Below are 27,737 nucleotides of genomic sequence, written 5' to 3' on the forward strand. Positions count from 1 at the left end.
AAAAGGGGTGAGAACTCTAACCATTCAGCACAGGAATTTAGAAAGAAATCAGCATCTGACTATGCATACATTAGAATGATTTGAGAGAGGGAAAAATTACAGTGTTGTATTTTCTGATTAAATCCTTATCATGATAATTACCATGAATAATATGAATAAATTACATGAATTATTTCATTATATAGCATTCTGTTTACTAAATAATTGAAGCCCTTTTTAATTTGCTATGTTAGTGAAGCCATCAGGCACCATGGCATGGGGCTACTTCCTGAAGTAACTCTTGCAAACCCCTGCAAGGTATACTACAGGGTCAGCCTAATTTTTCTGCCAACCTATGCTCAGGCCACTGGAACCATATCTCTTAGCTTTATTTTAAATAAATTCTTTTTTTCTTATTCCACAGTAAAACCCCTGCAGTCTTATACAGGGGCTCCCTACACACTCCATCTCGAGTGTGCTGCACATTGTGTCTCTTATTGCTCCCTCTGCTGTTACTACTTGCTTTTTGGGTGGCTCCTTCAAATAAAAAGCCCTGCTAAAGAATTTTGTATCATTGTGATACTGAAAGGAAACCTTAAGAGACAGAACTCCCAATGATCGAGATTATACTTGTATAATACCGCAAGTATACTTTTTCCCCCACTTCAAATTTCCTTTGAAATTTGTGGATGAAATGGGAAATTCTATTAAACACAATTAGCAGAGGAACAAAAGATACCTGTGTGGTTCCAGTGTGGGTTATTTTCAGCTTTTTTGTACTGTTTCTTTTCTGCTTATTTTCTTGCTTCAATTTGTATGCAACTATTGAACTTCTGCTTTTCCTGTTTCCTTGCTAACGCAATCATAGCTGGAGTTACTTCCATATAAGCTAATAAAAGTGCATCTGCTTGAAAAATTTGTCCAAAAAAAAGTCTATAGATTGTATAAAATGTATCAGTTTGGGTTTAAATTGTCATGGCAACACTGACGTCTTTAAATGACAGAGCTAATATTTGTGGAATGTTGTATCATAATGTATTTCAGGAAGCTGCAAAGAAGAATAATCTATTATTTTAGAATACAAACGTTAGTGACATAAGAATACATCTCATCGCATTTAAATTTATTCAGCATTTAGCACCTATTCTGAACAACAAAATCACCTCAGAAAAGTTTTTCTGATCGCAAATAGTATTTGCTTAAGACAAACAAATGCAGAATTTTATCATGTAAAACCTTATTACAATTCCAGTCTCCCTGTGAACACAGACATTTAAATTTGTAGGTTTAATTCATCATATAATTCAGTGACTAGGCATTTTCAAAACCTATCACCACACTGAATTAAAGAATATTTTAATCACATAATATCAAAGGATTTTAAGATTTTTAAGATATCATATAACAGAGCTCTTTTAAGGCCTGTGTCACTGACAAGAAAAGACTACCCACCATGCTGGTGAGCAAGGTAGCTCAGGATTACCTTTGAGCAGCAGAAGTCAAGCAAAAAACAGATGACAGAGGACTGCTCAGTGTCTAGGGACCAACCTCCTTTTTGTTCCTGGTGTATGAAATGAAAACTATAGATTTTCCTATAAGTAGTTATTAGGATGGATAAAATTTTATATAAATGTAATGGCATAAAATGTAAACTAAACAAAAATACTTTCAGTCATAGAATTCTACTTTTAAAATTCTTATTAGCATTTCACTTTACAGTTATTCCTGGTCATAATTTTTATGTCTAGGAAAGACTGTCCTGCACAAGTCTTCAATTGCAACATATCTTGCAATTTTAACATAATTCTGGCAAAATCCTAAATGCTTATGCAGTAATTTAATATGGGCTACATTTACACAGTTCTTACTCTTCCCAGGTTTTCTTCCCTAATGCAGCTGTCACTGCTGTTGATTTGTTTCCACATGCAGAAACAGCTTTTTTGTGTTCACACAATATACACAGAAGGTTATTTAGTGAATTGAATTGAAATATAGCAGAACAAGGTGTTGAAAGTTATTTCTCTTGGGTTATCTCAATAACTTTACAATAAACCATGCACATGGTCTTTAAGTAAATGTAAAAAGCAACAGGGCACCAGAGCTTTGCTGGCTTTATCATGTCTATTAAATATTGTGCTAAAATTGCTTCACCATGTGAAGAAGAAGAAGAAAAAGGTTCATTACATAATAGCAGCATCGGCATCAACATTTTGCATTTTTCACTTTAGCTTCTAAGGCTTTTTCAAGACTATTATTTTGGTTTATGATGATGGAAATACAAAAATGTGAACAGGTAGATTTGCACAGCAAGCAAAAATGATTAGGCTGAAAGTAATTTTCCATTTTACAGACTTTTAGAGAAGCAAGGAAAGGCAACATGCAAATTTCCTTTTTGCAAACCTATAATACCAGAATACCACTCGGCTAAATCCATAAAGGAAGGTCAGCATTACTAATAAAGCATTTAATTTTTCAATGCTGAATTCCTCTTAGGAATTACTGCACATATTTTCAAATAAAATTAGTTTCTGGCCAAAATTAAAATATCCTGATGAACAACTCAAATTAATTGTTCTCTCTTTCTTGAAGTAAAATATAAAAAGGAAAAAAAATGCTTTAGTAGAATTAATACATACAAATACAAGGTAATTTCTCTTGAGGTTATGTTCCAGGAATCAGTCTCTAAACACCCACAAGCATCTATTGACATGAGTGAAAGGATTACATAAGTCTTAACAGCATGAATTTGGGAAAATTGAACCACTTACAACAGTCAAAGGCTAAAGAAACTACAAACAGGGTACTTAAAGCTATCAGTAGTGAAAATCTAAGACTGCACACATATTTTGTACTCTAGAAATGTCAGAAAAAAACAGTTTTCAAATGTTTTATTGACTTCTTTATATCCTCAAGATATGCTTCTACAACAGTGAGAGCCAAAACCACTTTCAGAGGTGAAGAAAATAAAAAGTAGAAATAGTGAATTAAATGAGGGTTTTTTTCATTGAGACACAATAGCAAAACATGAACAAATCAAACTCTAGGCCTGCTTTTTTTCCATATATCAAAAAGATTAGTGTTGGGTTTTAAAAAGGTTTTTTTTCCACCACTGTAAATTAAAGATTTGGGCCTTTTTCATGGTATTCATAAATTTGACATAATAGCATGCAAGGGGCAACTGTGGGAAAGGCAGCATTTCAAACCTCTGGGGTAAGTGACACCCACATCAGCCACCTTCCAAAAGAGACTGAAGGGGAACAGGAGGCAAAAGCCTCAAGCACAGTAGGGTTGTCTTAGAACCATGACTACAAAAATAAGAATGGACAAGAGGGCAATGATAAGTCAGAATCTAAATTTAGAACAAAGACTCAACAGGTAAAAAAATAGCAAGGAGACAGCAAAATCCCTCCATCTCATCTCATTGAGCTCTTGAAAAAAGGAGAGGTGGGAAAAGGATTTAATAAGTACAAGTATGGGTTGAACACTGCAGATGTTTATTCTGTCAATCTGAGTGGGAGTCTGGCATGAGATAACATACAGACCTTCACCTGCCAATAGGATTAGACAGAGGTTTCATGAAGAGAGACTTTTGGTCTACGCACTAATATTTCTTCCAAGTCCCATTCAAGAAAATAAATCCTTTCATGAATTATACCCTTCTATTTCAACATCCCCATCTCTCTACAAAACTGCAATTATGTTATTCTTCAGTAACAACTAGCCTGTATTTCATTTGAAACCGTGTTAAAGCACTAAATATCGGGAAAGTAGCACTGATCTAGAGCAGAGCACTCAGCTGTGTAAAAGCCAGAAAACATGCTGGTCTGAGTTCTCGTTCTGTTCCCATTTGTGAGAGCAGCACCTATTTCCTCCATCCTCAACAGCCGTGGGGCTGCAAGTTTCTTTTGGGCATAGTCTGGGAAAGTGATAGAAGCCCTGGGAAAATCTCTAAAGGAAATAATAGTTCCCTAGGCAATTCACAGTGGTTAGATGAATGAAATTATTGAACAGTCTCCCTTCTCCCATCCAAGGCAGGACATCATTTGTAGACTTGCAGCAGTTTCCTCCCACCACTCCTCTGCAACACGACAGATTAATTTTTGTGGATAATTTTATCATTTCTCAAACGAAGGCAGAAAGAGAAAGTAATTTGTATGTGTCAAATTTGTGTACTATGTTATCAAAATAAAACTGGCAAAAGAGGTTTGTTTGCTAGACTTCCTGCTGGAATAAAACACCTTGCTGAAACTACTGAGGAGAAATGCAAGAATTTTGAAGACTAACTTATTGAGCCCCAGATCATAATGCCGATACTCCATGTAGTATAGGCTGATAAAGGACATAAATAATCATCTAGAATATCTGAGATCACACTCAAATTTTTCAGACTGTGGCCAACACTTCAGTGGTTAACACTGATCTTGTACTGTGAATAAGAATGCCTTCTATAGACATAGAAAGACATGGAAACCTCAGAGAGGCCTAGGAGCCAGTTTCTTAACCTAAGATCAAGGAACAAACATCATCTGGGGAAGACCATCACATTTTGTGGTGACAGGATCTGGGAATCACCTGCACAGAAACTACCAAAAGCATTTCAGATCTAAACGGAGAAGAAAAATTGGCATCTGAGATGCTTCTTTTTAAGAAAGCTTAACAAAAATACTTTCAAAACCTAAATGTGACATTGCATAGGACTGAAAGACTACAGTACCATGAATTAAAATATGGACATTGCAACAGTAATGGCTTTGACAAGATATCTACTTTAAGCATATGCTCCAATACACTTAGCCAGTAAATAAATAGTATGGCTGAATCTTTAAAGGTCAGTCAAGAAACTTGTTCTAATAAAACAATGTGATGTAGTACATCTTCGCCCAGTAACAAAAAAGAAACATTACTTAGCATTTGATCCAAAGCTCACTGAAATTAGTAGGAATTCAAAGCCTTCCAAAACTGCAATGAAGTATTTGCATAGGCTAGGAAACACAATACATTCTTGTAACGTTATTAATAAATCCTATCCTTCAAAAAACCAAACAAAAACAAAACAAGGAACCAAAAATGAAACAAAAAAAAAAAAAAAGGGAAAAAGCTGTTAGAATGAAACAGTTGCTTTCTCACCCAATGTGACCATTTCATGTTGCAAAATCAATCTCCAGCAATGGAGAAGACATATGGGGGAAAGCTGGTAGAACTGACTCTTCTGCTACACATTTGCAGTTCTCAGCATTTACTGTGGAGATCCTGAGGCAAAACCTATCTAGATCTCCCTATTCAATATTTAACAATGAAACTGTATTTCACTAAGTTGCTACATTTTTTTTCTCCAACTCACAATCAAGGCCTCCATTGCATTTCATGCTCTACAACACAAGTTCTACAATTACCTTCTTCACTAAAAAAAAAATCTCAAACCACTCCATGTTATCTGTTCTGTGGCCACATCCCATATGAGAAACAAAAATAGTTGTATTCTATTAAACTTTTATGCTAATAGTTCTAGTCTAGAAGCTGCCTTCCCTTACCCATCCACCCATTCCCCCCAAGCTGAAGAAATTCTTTTTACTTAGGTTTTCTTCAAATGGCCACTGCTCTTGCTCCTGAATACAGGGTATGCTTTAACAGTTTGGGCAGCATTCAAGATATGGGTGCATGATGTGTTCACTACATGCTTTAAAATGCTAAATACTCCCTTTTCATAACCTCCAAAATTCTGATTGTCCTTTTAATCACACCAGCACTGCGATGATGTTTGCAGACTCACAACAATTCTCAAATCAGGCATCAACAGCCTCTTGTATATGTACAATCATGGCCTCACTCAGCTTCAACATTATCAACATTTTGCCTTCATCAACCCTGTCTGTCATCTGAACTCACTGCCTCAATGCCTGTGATGGGATCTCTTCCTTTTTCTTTGAGAGTTCTATGGAATAATCTCCTGTGTCTGAACTAGACATTTTAATTCCTGTTATACCCATAATGCCTTTCAGAGACCATTTAAAATACGACAGGTGACTCACACCATTAAAATATGTACGTCTCTCCAGCAACACTGTAAAGTGAATCTTAAGAATCCATTCAGATGTTTCACAATGTTAGAAAATTCCTCGCTTTGTACTTGGTAATTCTACAATTTACAATGGCCCCTATTTTTGACAGTCCTGCATAATTCTGTAGCCATAAAAAAATCTCATCTTCCTTCAGGCCTTCCCTTTACTCAGGCCTCACGTCCTCCCTGATACTTCTAATAATAACATGCTTAATTAAAAAGTCATACACACAGCACCTTACCTTTGATGCCATACGCATGAACAGTGAGTTTTGATCCTCTGCTGTTCTCATCTTCTCATTTTTGACCAAATCCTTCAGGTTCATTCTATCATCATCCTGAAAATACCTTACTCTCTCTTTATCTACATGAGTAGGCATCTGGAAGCAAACATATTAAAAATAAATATTAACCTAATCAGAAAAGATCAGCTACACAATTCAGACCCTAAAAATTTCAACAAGTTTAAAGACTCATGAATCAAGGTATGCAGATCTGAAACACTGGGGCTAACAGCTCCATTTTATCTAAGGAGAAAAACATCTTTCCCTTTCTTCAATTGCATCAGTATGTCTAAATAAAAATATAGCCTCTTCCCAACGTCACTATATCCTTAACATCCTTAAGGTATCAGAGCAACAACATTAACACTCAGGAAAGATAGACAGTACTTCACTGAAACAGTTAATTAGCTCATAAAAATGAAATATCCTAAAAACTAATTTTCATTATTGACAACTCTAAAGCTTTTGTAAAGTCACAGATTACTGAAACACAGTAATCACAGACAGTACCGAAAACTTGTATGAATGGTATCTCTGGGAAATGTTGCCACCTTAGAGTGCACAAAGGAACAGAGATGTCCCTTAGGATAGGATTAAACTAAATTCCAAAGGAGTACAGGGAGTGGTCATTAACATAAAGCAGGACAGCATTTTCCAAAATGGAAACAACGGGACGATGACAACAAATTCCTCACCCTCCTCTGTCTTTCACTTCTCCACAGCAGTGTTGCAAACTCATCTGTCCTACTAATCAAGAATGCTTGCTAGAATTACGAGGTGTCACCTCCTCTTATCTCAAAAAGATCAAAGTGCTACTATATTTACTGTTAGAAGTAATTATCCTAAGAATAAAACACTGCTCCAGCTTCCAAGTTTCTTATTGTTCCCCAAAGCACTTTGTTACAAAGATTAGGTCATAATTATTATTGTCATCAGTAGCCACATTTTTTGTTAGAACTGAAGTGAAAGTAGCCCCTGAGATCTGAGTACCTCAGCAAAATCCTTCTTAATTTGGAAATATTCAGCTCTGCTAATCTTTGTTATTTACATAACTTTATGTAATATAAACTAAAGAGACTGTGATAACTTTTTCCTGAACATGCATTTAGATAAGCCCTAAAGTGATCCCTTGGGAAATGCAATCTGAAAATAAACTGAATATATGCTTAATAAATATGTACTTTAATACTTAATTACAATCATCTTCTGTGACAGTGGTCACAGGGGTTTTCAGGTGAAGGGAGAGACGAGAATGTTGACTCCCTGTTCAGAAAGCTTGCTTTATTATTTTATTACATATATATATATATATTACATTATAACTACACTAGAAAGAAATAGAAGGAAAGGTTTCCTCAGAAGCTAGCTAAGCTAAGAATAAACAAGAAAAGAATGATAACAAAAGGCAGCTCTCTCGCACGCTGTCCGAGATAGCTCAGTCCTTGATTGGCCATTAATTATAAACATCCAAGATGGGCCAATCACAGGTGGACCTGTTGCATTCCACAGCAGCAGATAATCATTGTTTTGCTGAAACTGCAGCTTCTCAGAAGGAAAAATCCTAAGAAAGGATTTTTCATAAAAGATGTCTGCGACAATCTTCCAAAAGGAACTTTTTAACTACCTACTGACATTCTAATAAGATACTCATTAATTATGGCAATATAAAAGTAAAACCACAAAATCAGTCAAGAGGTTCAGTACTCAGATTTGTAAAACTTACCATCTGCTGCTTTCTTCGTCCTCCTTTTGGCTCCAGTGGCTCTGTTGTTCCCATCACAGGCCATGCCCTTCCACTTCCATCTGTTCTCACAAGGACCACTTCTTCATCTTCTTGACGGCTTGAAGCCTGTCAGGTTTTAAGACATATTTTAAAACAGATGGTACAGACAAGCCAAAAGAAATACCTAATCCACATGAAATAAGTGTTTAAAATCCTAAAGATTAAGTAACAGATTCTTTAAATTTTGTGTGTTCAGTATAATTCAAAGTAGACAGTTTCACCTTAGTGAGATATTCTTTTCAAATTCAAAAAGAGAAAAAAGTATTAAAAATACATTCAATTAATTAAATGCAGAGCTTTTTTTTTTCCAAAAGAACCAAGTTTGTATTCTTGCTTTTTTCACATAAAGCTTTAGCTCACACAGGTAGACACATAATGTTTCTGAAATAGTTAAAGAGATAATACTGTATTAATAAACACCACCATCATTATAATGCTGTATTCCTGAAAACCATCTAAAAAGCTACAGCCCATTACAACTTCTTTTATAGATTGGGAGTGTGGAGAATAAACATCCTCATCTCTGTTCCCCAAAAAGTTATAGAACCTGTCTTCATGGAAGGTTCTTCATAGGGCCCCCACTTGATAGGGGGCCCCTATATAGATACAGGGGATAGATACATATACAAACACACAGAAGGGGAAAAAAAGGCAGAAATTCCTCACCAAAAAGTAAGTATTTTGCTTTCTAAAATATTAAGAATAATTTTTTAAATCATTAAAAAGCCTGTGAACTTCCTGATTATACTCCAAGGATGTTTAGGTAAATCAGTTGATTAAATTAGAGCACATAATGAGGCCTCTACTTAATCAGATGGTATTAGGACAGCCTTTGTCAAATCTTATAAACAACTTCATTAATCTCCATTTCAAGCTATTTTCTACCAAACTGCTTTCCACCTGCCATCCTTGCCTAAGGAAAGCTTGTCCCAGAAACCCAAATAAAGTCTGGAAAATCTGTAGATACTGAAGTATACTTCAACAGCTTAATTAGATTTTTCCAAGGGAAGTCATATGAAGGTAGAAGTTATGGACCAAAAAGCTGCCTGGGTAAGCCAGACCTCTCTCTTCTGTAACACCAAAGGCAAATCTCATTTTGCAAAGCAAACCAGGATGTCCAGCACAACTTTGGCTCCAATAACAATACTGGTATTTTCAGAGAATACAACATGACTTATTTCCAGCATCAGCCAGATACATGTTATTTGTGTGTAATCTGTACCTCAAGTATTCCTTTTTCACAATGTAAGGGCTTTTGTCCCTATTGGTAGGGGGAGAAAAGGTGGTTCATTCCAATGGGAGAAAAAGGCTGTGAGCATTCACCCAACACATGTCATGTGATAAAAAGGTCACAGCTGACTGAGACACAAACAGCCAGACTGGGGGCACCAGGTTTTACCATGCCATAGAACCTTATTCACAGCAGATACAGAAAGCAAAGATGAAGTTAACATCAATAAGAATGTATCACAGCAAACTTCTTCAATGCCACAATTCCTTTAAAACTTGGGTGACTTTACAAGTTTGGAGGTTGAACACATAACCACAGATATTGCAGTGAAATCTCAAAAATCCAGAGCATTGCTAATTAATCTGAAATTGCACAGACCTTTGTAGAGAAAAAAATCACCATACCCACATGGCTAAGCAGGGATACAGAGCTCTCCCAAGAGGACTAATCAAATCCACACAGCAGACCCTTTACAGTTCTCAGTGAATAATCTACCAAGTAGCCACTTCTGAAGGGTCCTGTTCATGTGAAATCCTCTGCCAGGAGCATCTTTCCAGTCATTCAGCTCCTTTTACCTGCTGCCCACATAGTGTCTCCAAAAGGATGCTAACTTCAGGTCTCTCCTTCCCCACACCTTTGTTTTACTGAGACAAGGAAAGGATGAACTTTTCCATTCCCAGTCTCTAAACTTTAACCTCACTGTATACATGACTTTTAAAATACACAAATCACTAAAACCAACAGTCATTACAACAGCAGTGCTTCAACAACTGCAAAGAACAGTAAATACCAGATTTTTATACCAACTTACAAATATTTAATTCCTTTTAAAGACAGTCATCCCCAAATTTGTCTTCACTAAAATTCTTAATACAGACATTTCAAAAAGGATGTCATTGATGTGCAGGCTGTTATTTTCCCAAAAGTTGATGGAATTCACAAGGTGTTCTATGTGTCAGACTTTCTTTGTCTTTGAAGAAGGGCTCTAAAATATTAGATCCAAGCAACATTTGCACTTTCTCTTTTCTTCCCATTTCTGCATGCTTACACACTAACATACAAGCAGCAGAAGAGAATCTGGAATGAGTTAGGACAGGGACAGGGAATGGAGAGGGGAGTGATAGATATAATACATACTGAATTCTTTGGGTCAGAACCCTATAGCTGGCAAGGTTTTGTCTGCTTTATGAGGCTTTGAGGTTTTTTCTCCCTAATTTCCAAGAGTCCTGAGTCCTGACACAAAGCATGTAATACTGACTATAATGTATTCAGATTCAATATTCCAGAGGGAAAAAAAAAAAGGCAAAAAATTATAGTAATTTTTACCTTTAGAATACAAAGTACAAAGAAATCAAAGTGGTCCTTCAAAGAGAGATTAAAGGAAGCAGATAAAAGGATAAAATAATTATGGACAGCATGAAAACTAATGTGAAGTCATGTTAGAGACTAACAGCAAATGCATACTAGGAACCAAAATGAATTCAATGGATGCAAGCCAAACATGATTATTCAGAAGATTAAAGATGTTATTAGAGGTAAAAACATCCTTCAAACCTCAAAACCCTATCTAAATAGAACTGACTTAAAAATATAGCATAAAAGTTAATTGTATTCACACAAAAAATGGGTTTTTAGTAGAATCTTACTAACAATAATTAGTGAAGTTATTTCTAAACACATCAGAAACAAAAAGCTTTCTGGTAGAAAAAGATGCTCAAGTGGTTACAGCATTATCAGAAGGTTACATTTGAATAATATATTAATTAATTGTATTTTATTCAACAGCACTTTTTGAAATGAAAGAAAAAAAAAACCTAGAACTTTAGAAATCATCTTTAAACTGAAATATCAGTAAAAGGAGATTTTTTTAGTAAGCTGCCATGAAGTAATGATTTTCACTAGAGTTTCCAAAAAAGAATTGTAACATACAATGTCCACATCCTTCAGCATATATTATATCCCTTTAATAGGTCTTAGTTCAAAAATAATGGAAAGCACCCAATATAATAAAAAGCTTTAAAATGTGCCAAAGGCTGATCCTGGGAATTCTGGGGCAATGTATCCAACATTTGTAATGGATAAGTTCACACAAGCAAAATAAAAACTAGACTTCCTCTACACTTGAACAATTACACCATACTGAGAAAGAGCCTTTGCAGGAACAATCCACCACTCACAGAAGTAACAAACGTTTTAAGGAGTGTGGATATCAATCTAACTGCAAAAGTTACCTAATGTTCTCTTTTTATCTATTGATATTTTCTTTACACCTGTATTCCCATGACTATGTGACATAGTATATGGTAACATAATGTGGCCACTGTGACATAATAAATACTCATTAATAATTATGATCAGATAATATTTCTGTTAAGTGCAACAATAAGTTTAAAACATATATTAAAATATTTTTAATATACCTATTCTTAAATGTTAAAATTGAAACTGGAGAAGAGGCTCAGTCACTATCCCTAAATCTTGTGATGACTGCTAAACAAACAATATAGTTTACAGTCTGAAATGAATAAAAATAGGGTCTATTTCCTGAGTGAGAGAGGAATTGTTTGTTGCTATTAATTAAGGAACATGACTTTTTACTTCAGGCCAATTAAATATGCAAAGTACACAGTTGTTCTCACCAAATGTACAAACTGCTACACAGCAATTAAGACTCAACTGAACAAAACAAGCAGACAAGTCTGGTTTTGAAAGATAAAAGATTTCAATTAAATACATAAATAAATAGAGTATCCGGTACCCATCTCAATAAGAATTTTGAACTCTCCAGATATTATTCCTATTCCATAATCCAGCAGGAGGAAGTGGAAATCCTCTGCCACATCAGGTGCACAGCCTAATTTGAGGAGCAAATGAAGTAGTGAGGTGAACAAATGAAGTAGTCAGGCCAAGCATCTGAGACAAGATCCACTCAGTTTTCAATGCTAATAGTTATAGGGAATAAAATATATTTTAATAGTCAGTATATTGTACGGTAGGGAACAAATAAAGTTAAAAAAATATATTTTTAATTACTGAGCCAACAAAAAGCTGGATGCTGCATGATTTGAAAGCTTTCTGCACATGTTTACTGAGAGCTACATTCAAGTGGTACAAGCACAGAATAATAAAGGAATAACAAAGGAACAGTCTTGAGCAAGGAACTAGCCTCTACAACCAAATGCTAGCTTTGTTAAATCAGATGCTGCATTAAGCATGCCACCTGTTTCCTTTCCCCTACAGTCTCTGGTCAATGGAAATGCTTTGGATATTGTCTTATTCCTCTACTGGAAAAGTCTGTCCTCATGTCATAGTTTCAGTAAGTGTCCAAAAGATATCTAGCACTTCTCAGAGTGCTGGACTCAGCTATTTCTCCCATCTATTGTCTCCTGCTCACTTCCCTTGCTCCTTCTCCTCCCATTCCAGTTACCCTTGTCTTAGGCGCTCAGCTTGCAGTCACACATAACCACCAGTTACCAGAAGGATGGGTAAATCCCAGGTAGGAAGAGTGTCTGCCTCCTTCAGTGCTGGCTAGTCCTAAGGGCACTATGTCTCATATTTAGGACTCATTTTATTCCCAACCTGGAGTCCCCAAGTAACAGGCTTCAAAGCATCTAAGCTCCCTTCAGGCTCTAACATTTGCTGTGAATAGTGGCATTGTAGCCTTCAATGTAATGCTTATAAAAATCAGTAGTTTAACCATTCTCTGTGGCAAGACTAAGGTTTGCATCTCACAGGAAGATGAAATTAAAATGGTCAGAGGCCTATAACAGCAGTCCACTGCATACATGTTGTATCTTTGATCTGGGTTTCCTGAAGTAGAAAAAAGATAAGACTAAGAGAATTAGCAGCACGAGGAAGGAAAGCAAAAGCAAATTTCTAAAAACTAGGTTAAAAATTTAGTATTTCAAGAAAGACTTCATAAATATATTAATGAGTCATTATTACACATTCAAAAGGTGCTAACACAGTAATGGGATTTTTAAAAGGTTTTACAAGATCAGAAAGTTGCATTGCCATAATTAGGCCCTTGTGTTTAACAGAGAAGAGAAGCATTAGAAAATCTGCATTGCAGGTTGCAACACAAAGGTGAACTTTCCTACAGAAGAGCATCTGTATCAGGTAGTGCTTGGTTTGTCTGTAAAGCACTGGACTAAACAAAAATCCCAAAATTCCAAACCATGGAAAAGGATTGGGTCTCTATCCTTTTTGTCTGCTAGTAAGTGAGTGACACTGGTAATAACACAATAAGTAAAAACCTTCATTTGTTCTTATTGATAAAAAGTCAGTTGCCCCTTAAAATTCAGCAGTTCTTTGTCCTTATAAAAAGATTATTTTGGCTAAACTGTTTATTACTCAGAATAAACAGTTTATTAATCTTCATTAATCTCCTTTTACAATTAATGTCTCTGACATTAGCCCTGCATGCAGAAATCCTTCTATTTCTGCTCAGTACTTATTTTCTTAGAGCATCTTTAAGACAAGGTGATCAGAATATCATCTCTTGAGTAGAATGGCAGACACAAATCTAGAGTCAAATTAATTAAGCCATACTGCCAGCCTGTTGAAGTAAAACTGCAACTAGTAACATATAACTTACAGCAGCTTGTAATGTGTCCATTGATGCACCCAGAAACGGAGAAAACTAAAACAATTAAGTCTAATTTTAAAATAATATCCTGGATTTCAGGAAGCCACATAGCCTTGAAAATACAACCTTAAACAAAGCTCTAAATATTCAGTTTGATACTCTAAATTGTTAGCTACACTTTGAAATGATCAGTCACTTAGCCACATCAATGAGCCACTGTAGGTATGAGATGTAAGAAAATTTGTGAAAACTGTAATGACTAGATGGCTTGGTTTTACAGTGAGAACATCTGACACAAAACATATATACTCCAACCATAAAAAAAAGAGAAGTATTGAAGCATGTTGGTTCTTAAGTCCATAGATTTCTATTTCATCTTATCAACTGATTTAACACAATGAAATGGTAAATACAGCAGTAAAAATATGCAGAAATTTAACATGGTGTGGCAGAAAATACAGCCAGAAAAAATGGCACCATCAGTTACAAGTGCTGCATGGCACTTGGATGTGGTTTTTGTCTCTGCTGTTAAAGCATACTTGGAAGTTTGTGTATTCTCAGTTTAAATTCTAAGAAGTTTTAGCCATTCTGCCCTTTTATACTTTTTAGATGCTCTGAAATGATATTTTACATCATTTAATTACTAATACAATTTTTCCAACATGTTTTAATTGCAAAAGCCACATTCCTATGAATTACATTCAGGAAGATAAACCACTTTGACTTAGTATGCATTTGTCTTAAATAATTGTGTAATACACTCTTACTGACATCAACAAGAATGCTCAGGAAATAAACTAATCAATAACAGCATACACCTATTATTTTTTAAACGTATGCACTAATGATATGAAAGCTGTTCTGCAGCTCATACCCCTTTCATTATTCTATGCTACATTTAGAGCTAGTCAAGTCTGTAGGGAAAACACAAACTTTTGCTGAAGAAAGAAAGGCACAGCCATCTTGCAGACAAGATTCAAGTGTGATGGAACAGCAGGAATCAGGAAATATGATGAGCTGAAAACATCTGAGAGTAAACAGGCCATGAACCATCTGTTGCTTTATCTCCCCACCATCTGAAGTTTCAAATAAAATCTCAGATTTTTACTGTGCATTTAGTGAGGATCATTAATCCCCAGCCTTCTAGTTTTTGCACAAATGTCTCAGCGATACTTCTATGCCAAGCAATTTAAAATCATTTTTAAAGTATTCTTTATATATGGTAAGTCTATCCTATCGCTGTATTTAGATTCTGCATTGGTTAAGTCAGAATGAAAGTTATGAAAACATATTACAGGTAAATTTTGACAACCAAATATTTTCATTGCAGAAAAATATCTGTGTTTATAGTCTCAATTCCCAAACCTAAAATTTAACAACCTGGTACACCTGCAATTTTGAACACTAATTTTCAGGGTGATTTGGCTTTTGCTTTGTGTTTGTTTAGCATTAGCTTGGTTTCTTTTCAAATAAAAACCCCCACACTTCAGAAGCATTCCTTTCCTTCTTTCTTTCACTTCCTGATCTGAAGTACTAATCACTGTCTAAATTTTACATGTATACACACATGTCCACACATGTCACCTGACTTTGAGATAACTGTCTCTTTCTCCAAAGAATCACTGCCATTTTTAGGCTATTTGTGAACAGGTCAATCTTGAAAACATATGAAAAATAAACATACATTCTTGTTTTCCCCATTATCGTTACTGAAACCAAGAGAACATTCATTCAGGTTTGTTCCACATCCGATTCCTCTCAGCTACTCACTCCTAATGCCACATGGTTTACTTGTCTCAGGATAGTAACTGTGCAGCAAATCATTTCTCTGGGTAAAGATCCAGCATGCTCCATCCTGTCTCTCCTAAGGCAGAACTATACACAGTGGGATGCAATGGATGCAATTTTATAGGATCAGAGAATATTAAGGGTTTGGAAGGGACATTAAAGACCATCTAGTCCCAACCCCCTGCCATAGGCAGGACCTCCCACTAGCCCATGTTGCTCAAGGCCTTGTCCAACCTGGCCTTGGAACACTGCCAAGACTGGGGCATCCACAACCTCACTGGGCAGCCTGTTCCAGTGCCTCACCACCCTCACAGTAAAAAAAATTCTTTCTAATATCTAACCCAAATTTTACCTCTTTCAATTTGCACCCGTTACTCCTTGTCCTGTCACTACAGCTCCTAACAAAGAGTCCCTCTCTGACTTCTCTGTAGGCCTCCTTCAGACAAGTAGGATTTGAGATTTAAGCTAAGCTGTTTTATTCAGTTTCTTTTCTAAAAAACAGTGTTAGTTCTTCAAAAGAATTTTAAAAAATATTATTTATAATGAGCTAGTTTCCCCACTATTCTCCCTCAGAACTTCAATACATCAAAATTTGTGTTCAGACAGGAAGTGTTGGAAACATAATCAACCTTATTATTTATACTCAAGAAGAATAATTAAATAAAAATAGCAGAAGTGCTTGAAGTACATGGAGTTCTTAATATTATGAAATATATTCAGTAAAAGATGAGTCCCACTTATGCCATAAAACTCACCAAATTAACTTTTCCTCGCACTATAAATCTTCTCCTCCTGAGATGTACAAGCAATGGCCTGGAGTTACTCTCACAGATGCAACAGGTAGCCTAGAAAAGGTTTCCTCCTTTAAAGCAGCACCATGTCAGCCACTGTAAAGTGAAATGCTGTGCCTGCCAAAATTCAAGTCTTACTCTACGGATGTCTTCTATGCCCAAGAGGCTTCGCAGAAGCACTGAATACTCTTCAGTAGAAAAACACTCATACTAGACCAAAGGCTGAAGGACTTCCACAGAAAATTCAGTTATTCAGATGAAGATTTTCTGTGATTAAATAATTCATATTTTCCCTACATATTCTCAAATGCATAACAGAAAAGCCTATAGCTGTTTCTATTTTTCAGAACTCTCTTCTTTTAAATAATCAGTGACTCTATACTCTACCATGTTATTCTGCTTAAAGTACCACCTTCCAGCTTTCATTCAATTTTGTATTGATTTTTGTCTTTCAAATGCAATTCATCATAATTGAAAACTGTCTCTAGCATTTGCTCAGCAGAAACTACTTTCTGTTTCCTGCATACTAATTATGTTCTATGGAATACAGAAAAAAGCTTAGGGTTGAGAAGCTTTTCTTCTAAGCCATACTTCATTTGGGATTGAAAACACTTTTAAAAGATGCATGCCTCTACCATATTCATCCACCACCATGTTGTTGGACCAGATGTTCATGATAAGTACCTTCCAAAGGAGGATATATTCTATATTCTGCCTCTTCCTCATTTAAATTTGTACATTCCAATTTTTGTAGTAGCAAAACCCGCTGCAAATTATGTGCCCCATAGGAGTACCACTGTTCCAGATACAGTTTGTTAAATAAAAATACTGAATAAAAGTATAAATTACATCAATTGTGACTGGTACTGACAATGGCAAAGGTGACATCCTCATAATCAATGTAATAAAATCTAGGGTTGTGTAGCACATTCAGAACAGAAATACAAACTGTATTTAAGCGGTAAACTATGAACACATGGAAGCTGTTTTGTAAATGCTGAAGTCTCCACAATTTTCTGCTGTCTCCTTACATTCAATAGGTATCATTTTCATCACCTATCCCAACTCAGACACCCTATGGTACAGCAGCCTTCTCTTTACAGAGTTTCACCAGGACTCAAAGTGCAGCTTTGCTTTCTTAAAATGCCAATGACAAATTAGACAATAAGCATCTGAAAATAAGCATCATTTCATTCTATCCCAAATGAAATCAATAGTTTTTTGATTTCCATCAACCCTGAAGGTTGCCTCCTACTCAAAGATAAAACAAGCACAATCTAAATGTGGCTCAAGCATTTAACTACAATACCCATTAAGACCCCAAATTCCATTAACAGATAATTTAACTGTATTCATACTAAAATTCATAGGAGGCAGCCTGCAGTGAACAACAGAGGGGTTCTATCCAAGCTGAGACTTAGTGAAGTATATCATCCGAGAAACACAATGTTTTTAAATTCCAAACAACAATTTTTGAAAACTGTACTTCACAACCACATTTTTGAGATTGCTTGGGGTAGAATTCTTGTCTAAGTCAAAAAAATTACAAAACTAGTCACTAAGTCTCACTGTAAAAGCTGTATTTACCTCCACTCCCACTTATAAACAAAATTAAATTATATAAAAATATAATAGGATTTAAGCTAACACTTTATAGTCCCTTCAGTCTGTAGTTTCTTGATCACTTTATGGCAGAATAAACCAGCACCACTATCAAAAGAATTGATCCTATTCTCTGTACAAACCCCAGCCATTCATACACCCCGTTATACTAATGTAAGTCTTCACTCAGTCACACAGGGAACAGAATTGGGAAATTGATCCGTGTCCAACTAATTAAGAAAAAAACTTCCTAGGGAGATGCATTCAAAATTGGCTTCACTGCTTCCTGATTTATCTCCCCAGCTCTCCCAGCAGAAACTGCAATAAGGCAAAGACACACTTCAGGACCACCCAGCACGACACTGGCCGTGCTGCTCTGCAGAAGCACAGACAGACCTGCCTGAGACAAAATGTTTCATGTTTGTTACTGGTAACGGAGGCACAGCTATCAAGCTTTGGGATCAATAGGATATCTGTTTGGAAAACCATTTCTGTGGCAACTGCTTCAGGTACCCCACTTGGAGCACACCTGTGTGAACTGGCTGAGGCTGGCACTTGGATGGTCTGTGCCACAGGAAGGCTGAGTCATGCAGAGCCAAACAGCCCTTCCCAAAGCAGCTTCCCTTGTGCTATGGGATGGTTTCTGAACATCTGGGCTGCTGACACACAATGTGACACAGCTGGCCCTTGGTACACAGGAGCACCAAACACATCCTGCTTGTGTCCCACTAGTCAAAACCAATTCAAAGCTGTAAAATCAGTTAAAATAGCCTGGCATCACAAAGACAGGGCTTAGGACAGAGCAACTGTAAGCTCTGATGGACTTCTGACACTCCAACACCATCTAATACAGACTAAAAGGAGGAAAGAGGCACAGGCCAAGGATACTCATAAATATTTACATCTGGTATTTTTGCAATGACTGTTAGTAGTAAAAATGCTCTAATTAAAAATTAAGATAAAAATCAGAATATGGTTGAAGACCAGACCTGACCAAAATTGTTATCCATAACTCAGTACCTAAGGAATAGGTGTCCACCAGCATTTGTGAGGCTCACCCACAACATGATCTTTACTTCCCAATTTTAAAATCTGAATGGATTTTTTCCTGTGTAATCACCCAACTCCAGTCTGCTTTATTTAGGGTATTTTTTACACATATGAAAAACATGCCAAAGAACTGCACTGCAATGAAGCAGAATCTACCTACACAGAGCTTTTGTAATTTTGAATTGTTGTGAATTCAGGTGTGAGACTTAAATACTATCATCACAGGATAGTCAGGCAGAGACCACACATTGTAATTCAGTTTAATTTGTCTTCTAAAGACTGGACAAATACTAGTTGGTGTATGAGGTCGCACATGAAGCTTTTTAGGACAAAAAAATTTAGTGGCTTTTAAAACTCAACTCACTAGCACCTGAGTTTTTACTGTGGAACTGGGGTAAAATTGAACAAGAACATGAGTTTTTGTCTGAAAATTTCCTCTCCAACATGAGGAAAGATAACTCATAACTTAAGGTATTAGCCCTGTTTCCTTATATCAATGTTGGTACAGAAAAGCCTTCTTACATTTCTTAAATACCACCCCTCAGAAGGAATAACATTTGAAGTGCCAGCTTCTTCAGAGACAGCAGTCATGCAGCAGCCAGCAGATATCAGTTTCACTTTTAATGGAAGATATATGTCCTTGCTGAGGAAATATTATGAGTAAAAAACAAAAATTGAATTTGCTAAAGCACCATGGACAAAGTTTTGTTTACCACCAAAAAGTACAATTCAATTTAAACAGTCACTCACCTCAGTCACACTTTCTAATGTTCCTGAGTACATCTGATGTTCTCTAATTCAGCTGCTACCTCTATCATACATATAACATTAGTGCAAAGAAAAGAAAATATTTTCCCACTTACCTCTCTGCCAGCCTTTGCTGGAATCTGTCCCTGAGTCTCTCTCAACTTGCGAGCACTGTCAAGTTTTGCTTGAAGTTCTGAAGCTAAATCCTTCAACAAAAGGGATAGTACTCCATTAGTTTAACTATATAAATTCTTTAAAATATTTTTATATCAAAATTAACTATTCATTTCTTTTTTTTGTGTTTTGATATAACATTTTAAACTCTAATAATATGAAATATTAAAGAAAATATCAATATAATTCACACAACTCTTTATAGGATATAACATGAAAAAAATGATCAGAATAGAGGCATCTGAAGTATAGGAACAAGCATTGCCATAAAAAGACCAGAAAATGTATTCTTAAGCATTATTAAGTTCTACTAATAAATGCTTTGCATAACTAAGCATAGGTATTACTTTATGTATAGGAAGATGAATAAGGAAGCTTGAACACATCATATGCTTTTTTTTTCTTGTACACACACATACATACACACCTTTACACGCATACATCAGCTCTATGGGTCTAGGGAAATAGCTCTCAGAAATTTCTGCTATGAAGTTTCACAGCTCTCTACACTCCATGTGCAACTTCTGCACTTTACACCTTATTTTGAGAATTAAAATGTGCAAGAGGTAGAAAATAAGAACAGTTTACAGTCTTGTGCAAATTGGTTTTGATGCTCCTGAGCTCCCTTAACCATCTCACTATTAACTAAATAGAAGTATCTCAGAATATCTTGGATTGCTAGGAATTGCCAGCCTATCAACCTGTAAAGAATAGAACTATTTATACTCTAACCCCTCTGTCAGTTTCACTGACTGGACTCCAACAATCATGCCCGTACTTGCCACCCAAAATTAAGTCATTTGATCAACACCAGGCAGCAAACCAGTAACAAAAATAGATTCAGAATTCATTTGGCCCACATGGCCAACCCCGAGCTCCAGCCACCAGAACATGCTGTTACATAACCATCTGTTCTGGTGTGTGGGGATGAACTTGCTTAAACAAGCTGCATTTTCAATCTGATTAGAGAAAGACCATGAAAAATATTTAAAATGCCACAAGGCTATTATATATGATATATATTATATTACCTATTTTATTATTTAAATTGTTGTTGTTTGGTTTTAGGGGTTTTTTTTAACTAGGTTGATTCAGAGTGCATATATAGAAAATTGTATCTATAAAAATAGTAAATTGTAGTACTGGTTTCTGCCACATGATTTGGGTCAAAACAAAACAAAACGATCCAATATTTAATGAATTACACTGTCCCCACAGAATATGTGTATATTTTTCATCAAATCACTTGCATTCAGTTCCCATCAGGTTGAAAAGAAGAAGACAGATTTGTCCCTGAAGTTTTGTTTAGGCAATGCTACTGAAGCTGAGCAGTATCAAAAAAAAAAGTTTACAAATTTTTGCTGCTTTCCATCAGTCTTTGGAAAACCTTCCCCTCCACAGTACTTTAGCAATTAGTGTATAGATGGCTTATAGACAGCTTAGACACCAGTCCCTCACAAAGCTATCATAATTACTTCCATAAACATATTTTTCCTCACTAGTGTATGTTTTTTAGTATTAACTAAGAAATCTAGAGATTAACATATGAACACATCTATTTAAATCATTCACACTGTACCTTAGTAGGAAATACATTGCTTCAAGTAACTTTTAATTCACCTTTGAGGATAATAACATTTAAAATGGACATGATTTCTAGATAAGGTATAGCTGTTCAAATGTTTAAAGCTACATACCTACATCTATGTCTAAAGCCTGTGAGAAAAGAATTCATAACATAAAATTGGTTGGAAAAGAAAATATTTGTAAAATGGACACTTTCTCCTAACAAAATCTGAATTACCTGATAGGGGCTTTAACAAGGATCAACACCATGTCCTGATCCAGCAATAGTGACAAAACATACTAAAACTTTCCACAAATCAAAGAACTGATAGCTCTTGAGAAATATTAAATTACCACTTGGAGACTTAACATGTTTTATATATTACTATAAATAAATAAATATTTATTATTTCTTAAAGATGCAAATTTTGGTGCAAATATTATGTCACAAGAGGCAAACTAAACAGGTGCAGTAAAAATTAATCTTAAAAAATAAATACAAAAGCCCACAGTGATAGCATTTGCTTCTAAAAAACATGAAAATAGTTCCTTAAGAGCAGCTATTCAGAGCCAAGCACTTGAAAAACACAGCTTAAAAACTAACAAACTCTGACCTTGTTATAACTGAAGCTTCCAGACAGTACTACTGAAGGGAATTAACTCATTATAGCCATGTTTAATGTAATAAATAAAATGCATAAAACGCCAAATTTTGTGTTGCTGAAGAGTGAAAATCCTGTTCCTTCAGGTACAAGGAAGTAAAATGTTTACACATTAAATACACAGCTGTTTCTCCCAGCTCCATAGACCAACCTCAATCAGAGTAGGACCACAAAGCATTCCACAGCTGTTCCCAGTGCAGAGGTGGCAGCAATGGCATATGCTATTCCTTTCAGTTTTACAATTTCCATACCACAATTAATAAGCTCGCTTATACAGCAGAGCTATGGACCACAAGCACCTACATGTGACAAAGCTGATGAAAAAAGCAAAGCTCCAGACACTGTTTACCTTGTAACAAAGACAGGGAGCTTTGCAGTTTTCACCTGGTCCTTTTTTTATAAAAAGAGAATAAATACTATAAAAAGGGCAGAGAACAACTGGTTTAGATATGCTGCTTATCCTAAAAAGCCTGGGGTCCTGAATCCTCTATACTGCATTTAAAGCAGAAATTACTGTAAAAGCAGTAACTTCAAATCCTACCAAATTTTGCAAGTCTTTATTTGCTTGAATCAGTACCCTTTTAAAAAACACACCCAAACAATTAAATTGCTGTGAGCTTTGAAGAAAAACTGCAGTAAATCATGACAGTTTTTCAGAGCCATTACCGTGTCTCCCATGAGTTCTGCTTTCACAATCCTCGCTCCCAGCCTGTTCATCTCCTCCTCACTAAGGACCTGAGGCGGCTCATCCTTTGATGATCTGGAAAACAGCAGCTGCACTAAAGCCACAGAAAAGCAAGGCAGTATTCACCTGTGTAATTCAGTATGATAAGCCTACTGTGCTTGTACATATGTGTCTACTCGCAAAATCATTGAAAACAATGTATTATAAAAATGTATTTACAGACTGACGTTGCCAAGGACTCGGAAACCAAAGACCTTGAATCAAATTTTTATGAGGCTTGTTTCCTCTAACTTTTGAGAACAACTCAAATGAAAAGCACTATCTGTGAACATTCTCCCAGCATGAAAAAACAGTCAAGAGTCAGGAGCAGGTATAAGAAGGAAAAAAAACAAGGGAAAGAGAGAAGAAAGTGTTATTTTCACCTACTCTAATTCTTCTTTCCAGGTTTGGCCATGCTTTTACTTCTCAGCTTCTGCAAAATCACCCATTTCTGAGTTATTATGCTTGTCAAATGGCCTTCCACCTCTTGAAGATTACTTATTTTCCAATATTATCTGCTCACAGTACAATCTTTGCATCTGAATATTTTATGGCTGATACAGAAGAGTTGCTATAGAAAATTGACAGGTACCTTTTAAAAATAAGAAGTCCCTCTAGAGAAGCCACAGCTGGTAATAAAGAGTATTGTACCCTAATGTTGGTATTAAAAACTTAGCATACGACTTTTTATTTTTATGCGACTTATTATTTTTATTATATTTATTAAGTATGGATTCCTAAAAATACTGCAAAGAAGCATCAAGGAAGTTTGGCTCTTGTTCTCTGACCCTAGGAAAGACTAAAACCAATTAACTCTAAAAATAAAATACCTAACACAAAAGATACATAAGAGTACAGTTATGATAGCGGTTCCTGCTGTTAGAGACAGAATTCTCTCACAAATCGATACGGCTAAACCCTGTAGAAATTGAAGGAGAAATCTTTGAAGATGGTGTCCTCTTTAAGCACCAGATCTCTCCAGTCCTGACAAAATTACTAGAGTTGCTTTTCATTTTTCATTTTCAAGATGCCCAATCCAAGCCCCCAAAATTCAGCAGAATTTACTTTAATTTCACCAGAAACAAAACATGCAAAGATTAGGTTCCCACTGTTCCTTAAGCTGTATCCTTCAAAGCAAGGCAGACTACTTCAGAAAAGGGAACAAAAGGTGTTTATTAATTCATATATCTTTTTTTTTAATGGTGCTAGTGCTTGAATCACTGTCTGAACTTTCTGAGACTTGAGACATTACTTTGATTTGCTTTTTATCTTGTCTCAAATTAAACTCTGAAGCAGTCACATTATTAAGTGTGACTTCCAGCAAACACTAGCTGATGGACTTTTCCTCTGGGGAGATCCCTTGGACATCCAATCAGCACTTTTAATTAACCTGTGTCATAACTGTCCAAAACACTTTGATTTATAGGCTGAAGAGACTTCCTCTGTGCTTTAGAAAAGATAAAATTTAAAAGCCATACTTTCAGCATGAAAGATGAGGAACTGAACCAGCAACACCTATTAATTCAAGCCTTCACCTCAAAGATTTACTTTTTGTGACTGACAACACTACCAAAAGAGTACATGTATTACAAGAATTGAAACTTTAAGAAGAAAAAGAAAGCAGCAGCTTATAAATTACTCTCAACAGGTATCTGCTGCACAAGTCCAAACCTGAAACGTTCCAAAAGCCAGAATTTTCTACAAAATACAATACCAAAAAAAAGTACTTCTGACTGCTGGAAACAGGAGGACAGGTTATTTACTATTTCAAAACACACAGAGTCTCAGGAGTTAAGAAGTCATGTTAGAAGAACTTGGAAATAAGTTATGTCAATAAGCATAGGCTATATGGTTCTGCAGGCCTAAGTAATCCCCAGTTTACCAATGAGTCAGCTTAGTAATTGCATTGGCTAAGAAATATAATTAAAATATCAAAGAAGATGGACAATTGGGTTTAACAGCACCAGAATGGAAAACACATGCAAAAGAAAATATCAGCTGAACAGTTTCTACATCTAGTTCTCTTCTGTGAGGAAAAGAACTATCTTTCTTATCATAATAATTGAATTCTTTGAACTTGAGCAAGTAAACTACTTCTGCACACAATCTCATTTCCCAAAATTTGCAGCTTTGTCCAGTTACAATTACCATTGCACTTAGTAAATGCTGCAGTTTAAAAAAAGGTACTGTTTTTGTACCTGCAGCTAAAAAAAGTGAATCACCATTCCTTCACCAAAAAAAAAAAGACTGGAAGGAGTAGCTGCTGCTTCTTCGAAGAAAACAATACTGAGGCAATGTTCTTCTAGGTCTGGCTCGATGGGATGGAATTTATTTTTTCCACAGCAATGTGGTGGTGAATTTTTCTCCACCTTGTGCCTAGCCCTCTCCTTCTCAGGCCATTCTGCAATCCCAGAAATTTCCATTATGCTTTGGCCTTTGGGGACCAATGAAGTATCCCTTGACTGCAGCAGGAACTCTTGCCAGGCTAAGGTAGAAGCACACTGTCTGCACCCAGAACTCCTGGTGCCTGCCACAGTGGGGAACAAAGGAAGAAACACTCAGTCAGCCCCTGGCAGCCTCTGATCATTACTCACCTGAACCACAGCCTCAGTGGAACTGTACCATTGCTACTGGAACTTTCAAAATTCCAGTGACTGTGCCAGACTGTGGCCAGGATGTAAAGCTACTGATGACTGCAGCCCAGCACACTGTGACTCCCCCAACAGCAGAGCTGTGTGAGGCCCCCTGAGCTCTCCTAGCCCACAGAGGGCTGTGCCAGCAGTGCACTGAGTGGGACCCCTCTCAGAACTCACCAACTCCCCCATTTGCAAAGATTAGAGCACTGTCATAGAAAGCTGAAACCCTCCACTCCTTGAGGTTCAACTCCTGCTTGCTGAGGAACTCCAATACACTTGAAGTATTTCACTGAACTCAAGAGGAACTCTTAATAGGCATTTTTTATATATTCACATATATATATATAGTTATACATTTATACACTTCTATCCCTATATATCTCTTTTCATACACGTGCATGCACGTGTGAATTACTGGAACAATCTGAAAGAAAAGATTCATAGTAACAACCACACTAGTCAGATCACTGGAAGAACCAGCAAGCTGCTAATGCTGGAGAACAGGAGGCCACGAGCAGAGCAAAAGGTCAGTTCTCCACAACTTTTGAGTCTGACCACCTCTCCTTACTACTCTCCATTGTCTTTCACAAAAGCAAGTCATGGAGAACTAAATTCCTGCTGCCTGTTAAGTTTGTGTTTCCTTTCCCAGTCCTACTAATGCTTCCCCCTCACCACAGAAAACACACCTTCTATTAAACAGCTTCTACTATTTTTCATATGCTTCTACTTTAGCATATGAGCTCATCTCACGAGTGGCAAACCTATCCCTGCTGTATTAATTATCTCAGTTTTTAGTCAGCATTTTCTACCATTTCAAGGTTGTATTTTATAAATTCAATGACCGTTAAGATACTTTGGAGGTTTTTCTGCCTAAGAGGCCAATTTTACTGCAGTGTGAACTAACATTAGAAAGAAGCAGAAAATAGCCTATCATTAGCAATTCTCAAATGTGCTGAGGAGACAGATCAGGTAGGGGATGTTCACTACTTCTGCTGAACTTACTTCTTCTAGCTGCCCTTAGCTGGAGGCTAAGACCCTCCTTGAAACTAAAGAGATCTGATATAATCAGGGCTTATCATGTCAAAAAGGAGATAGAGCTTTCGTTATATTTTGCCATGAAAATACAGAAAATAAAAACCAAGGAAAGATGTTCATAAAATACCTAGGGGATGATGTTTTACTGTCAGATAAAATCTGTTTCTTCTCAGGGGTATCACTTGCATGTTCCTGTCGTAACTTCTCTTTTTCATCACTTGGAGCTCTTTTCCAACTTTTGCCATCAATTTGTTCTCTAGTACCTGATGATTTTTGATCAGATTTTAATTTCTCATTGCTATCTTCTGTGTGTCTTTTGGTCCACAGTGCAGTATCCTCACCAGGTTTCTGGAAACGGCTGCTCAAAGAGCTATGAGCTGAGTCCTCCTTGGAAGAGAACTGCTTTAACTTAGAGTCTCTGGATGCACTGTAAGACGTTAAATCATCTTCAGAGGGTTTCAAAAATTTGTGTTTCAAGTTGCTTAGAGACAAACTCCTCTCCTGATTTCGTTTTTCACTGGAGTATTTTTCTGCTTTGGAGCTGTAGCCCCTTGGTACTGAGTCCATGCTACTGTGTCCACATTCCTGGTCTGCTCTTGACACATCTCTTCTGTAACCCCTGTCTTCCTGTGCCCACCCCTTGCCATACTTCTCCCTGGAATAGCTCCCAGACGTGTGCCTGTCTCTATCATCTTCATCTCGTGTCATCTTTTCAATATGCTGCTCTTTCTTGTCTTTCTTCTCTTTCTCACTTTCTGAATAGTCAGTCTTCTTCCATCTTCCACTTCTCTGATAATTTTCCTTTTTGGATGCAGCTTTTTCAGCTTCTTCTAATCGTGACTGAAATACCTCCACTGACTAAAAGAAAAAACAAAAAAGTCATACCACTTTTAAGGCAATGGGATATTGTGTAAGTATTTCAAATTTGCTATAAGATCCCATATATTAAAAACATTTAACAAGAAAAATATATCAAAGGGTGGGTAGCTCTAACCCCTTTATCACCTTTATCTAACCCCTTTATCAGAGAAGCTTCAGG

General features: G+C 36.3%; 1 protein-coding gene across 2 annotated transcripts in view; it reads right to left on the minus strand.

The window, feature by feature from the left end:
- CWF19L2 (CWF19 like cell cycle control factor 2) overlaps positions 1-27,737 on the minus strand; it is a 59,946-nt gene that overhangs the window by 13,966 nt on the left and 18,243 nt on the right. For both annotated transcript variants that reach the window (XM_054271607.1, XM_054271606.1), the window contains 5 exons: positions 26,826-27,556; positions 22,970-23,063; positions 20,018-20,107; positions 8,045-8,170; positions 6,280-6,417 (listed from right to left, as the gene is read on the minus strand). In XM_054271607.1, coding sequence (XP_054127582.1) covers positions 6,280-6,417; positions 8,045-8,170; positions 20,018-20,107; positions 22,970-23,063; positions 26,826-27,556 — 1,179 coding nt within the window. The remainder of the gene's footprint in view (positions 1-6,279; positions 6,418-8,044; positions 8,171-20,017; positions 20,108-22,969; positions 23,064-26,825; positions 27,557-27,737) is intronic.

The sequence above is a fragment of the Melozone crissalis genome, unplaced genomic scaffold (genome assembly GCF_028551555.1).
Source record: "Melozone crissalis strain CALT ecotype California unplaced genomic scaffold, PUWL_Pcris_2 ptg000013l_1, whole genome shotgun sequence".
Lineage (NCBI taxonomy): Eukaryota > Metazoa > Chordata > Aves > Passeriformes > Passerellidae > Melozone > Melozone crissalis.